General features: G+C 38.7%; 1 protein-coding gene across 1 annotated transcript; it reads left to right on the top strand.

Annotated features, from left to right (window-relative positions):
- LOC141595203 (uncharacterized) lies at positions 1-1,350 on the top strand. Its single transcript, XM_074415174.1, has one exon. It carries the CDS (start codon positions 1-3, stop codon positions 1,348-1,350), a length of 1,350 nt encoding a protein of 449 aa, XP_074271275.1.
- Positions 1,351-1,899: the final 549 nt, after the last annotated feature.

Genomic DNA, 1,899 nt, shown 5'->3' with positions numbered 1-1,899 from the left:
ATGAAGATTTTCTCATGGAATGTTAGGGGTCTACGTAGTACGGACTCCTCTATCATTCCGTACATTCGCTGGTCCGTACGCTACTATGATGCTTCTATAGTTTTTCTACAAGAAACCAAATGTTCCTTAGCGGATAGTGTTTGTAAAACTAGTTCTCTCAACCTACCTCATTTTTGTGATACTGATGCACTTGGTTTAAACGGTGGGTTACTTTTGTTATGGGATGATAGATCTGATATTTTACCTCTTATAGCAGATCCCCATTTCATCCTCTGTAAAGTTGTAAATCGTGCTTCTAATAATGTATGGTTTGCTCTCTTTTTGTATGCCGAGTCTTCTAATGCGTCTAGAGCTAGTTTCTGGAAAGATATGAAAGCTCTCTGTTCATCTTACTCTCCTCTGTATATGATTGGGGATTTCAACCAGGTTGAACATCATTACGACAAACTTGGAGGCTCTTCAAACATTACGAGATGGAAATCTTTTTTAGATTGGCGTATAAATATTCCTCTTTCAGAGCTTTCGTATTCTGGCCCTAATTTTACTTGGGCTAACAAGAGAGATTCCTCTAGTTTGATTTTGGAGCGTCTTGATCGTTGTTACGCATCTCAAGATTGGATTCTTCTGTTCCCAGATGCACATCTTCAAAATCTCAACCTTTTCCTTTCCGACCATGCCCCAATTGTGTTATCTACTTCTGTCAAAATCAAGAAACCAAAGCGACCCTATAGAGTGGATAATTGGTGTTTGGAACATCCGGCTATTCAATCTCTTATTTCATCCATCTGGAATTCTACTGTTGTACACCATGCTGCTGCTTCTGTCTCTATGAAACTTGCAAATATCCGCTCTGCAATTTTAAAATGGGTTTTTCAGAATCGATATCACTTTATGTTAGACTGGAGCTTAATTTCCAAGGACTTATCAGTTTCTACTACTCATGCTCAGGATAGCTCCTCTGCTTTTAATCATATTAACAATATTAGATCAATTGAGCATGATATCTACATCCAACACTCCTTTTGGAAACAACGTGCTAAATCCGAATTCCGTTTTAATGATGGGATGCCGACTTCATATTTTTTTAGCCGATCAAAAACTCGTGAGAAACGTCTTAGGATTTTCGCTTTGAAAAATGATATGGGCAATTGGATTTCTTCTGATATGGATCTCTCTCAACTTATTGTTTCTCACTTCACTAGCCTGTTTACTTCCAGTACTCAATCTACGCCCTCCTTAGCGCTTGAAGATTTATCTATTCCTCAACTTGATGGTTTTCAGGAGAATTATTTGTCTCAACTTTTCACGCCCAAAGACGTTGAAAATGCATTTTTTTTCGATGAAACCTAATAAATCACCGGACCTGATGTTTTCCCACCTTGCTTTTATCATCTTTTTGGGGGACTTATCAAGGAGGATATCACCTCGGCTGTACTATCTTTCCTTAACTCGGGTATACTTCCTCCTGCTTGGAACAACACCCATGTTGTTCTCATTCCGAAGGTTGACGTACCAGAGATGATTTCTCAGTACCGGCCTATCAGCCTCTGTAATGTCATCTACAGAGCTGCTTCTAAATGTATTGCTCTCAGGCTCAAGAAGGTAATTGATGGTATCATTGTACAAAATCAAAATGCTTTTGTTCCTGGACGCTTAATCAGTGATTGGGGTTTTCTTGGACACGAGATCTTGACTTATATTAATCAACGGAAAAGGGGTACCCGCTGTTATGGGGCTATTAAGTTGGATATGAATAAAAATTTTGACAGAGTTTCCTGGCCCTTCTTATTCAAAGTTCTCAAACTTTTTGGTTTTTGCAAAGGCTTTTAGAAAGCTAATCAAAACTTGTGTGAGAACTGTTTCTTTGCAAATTCTTATTAATGGTACTCCTTCCAGCCG

Source organism: Silene latifolia, chromosome 8 (assembly GCF_048544455.1).
Source record: "Silene latifolia isolate original U9 population chromosome 8, ASM4854445v1, whole genome shotgun sequence".
Classification (NCBI taxonomy): Eukaryota; Viridiplantae; Streptophyta; class Magnoliopsida; order Caryophyllales; family Caryophyllaceae; genus Silene; species Silene latifolia.
Note: the sequence above shows the minus strand (reverse complement) of the source record. Positions and strands in the feature narration are given on the sequence as shown.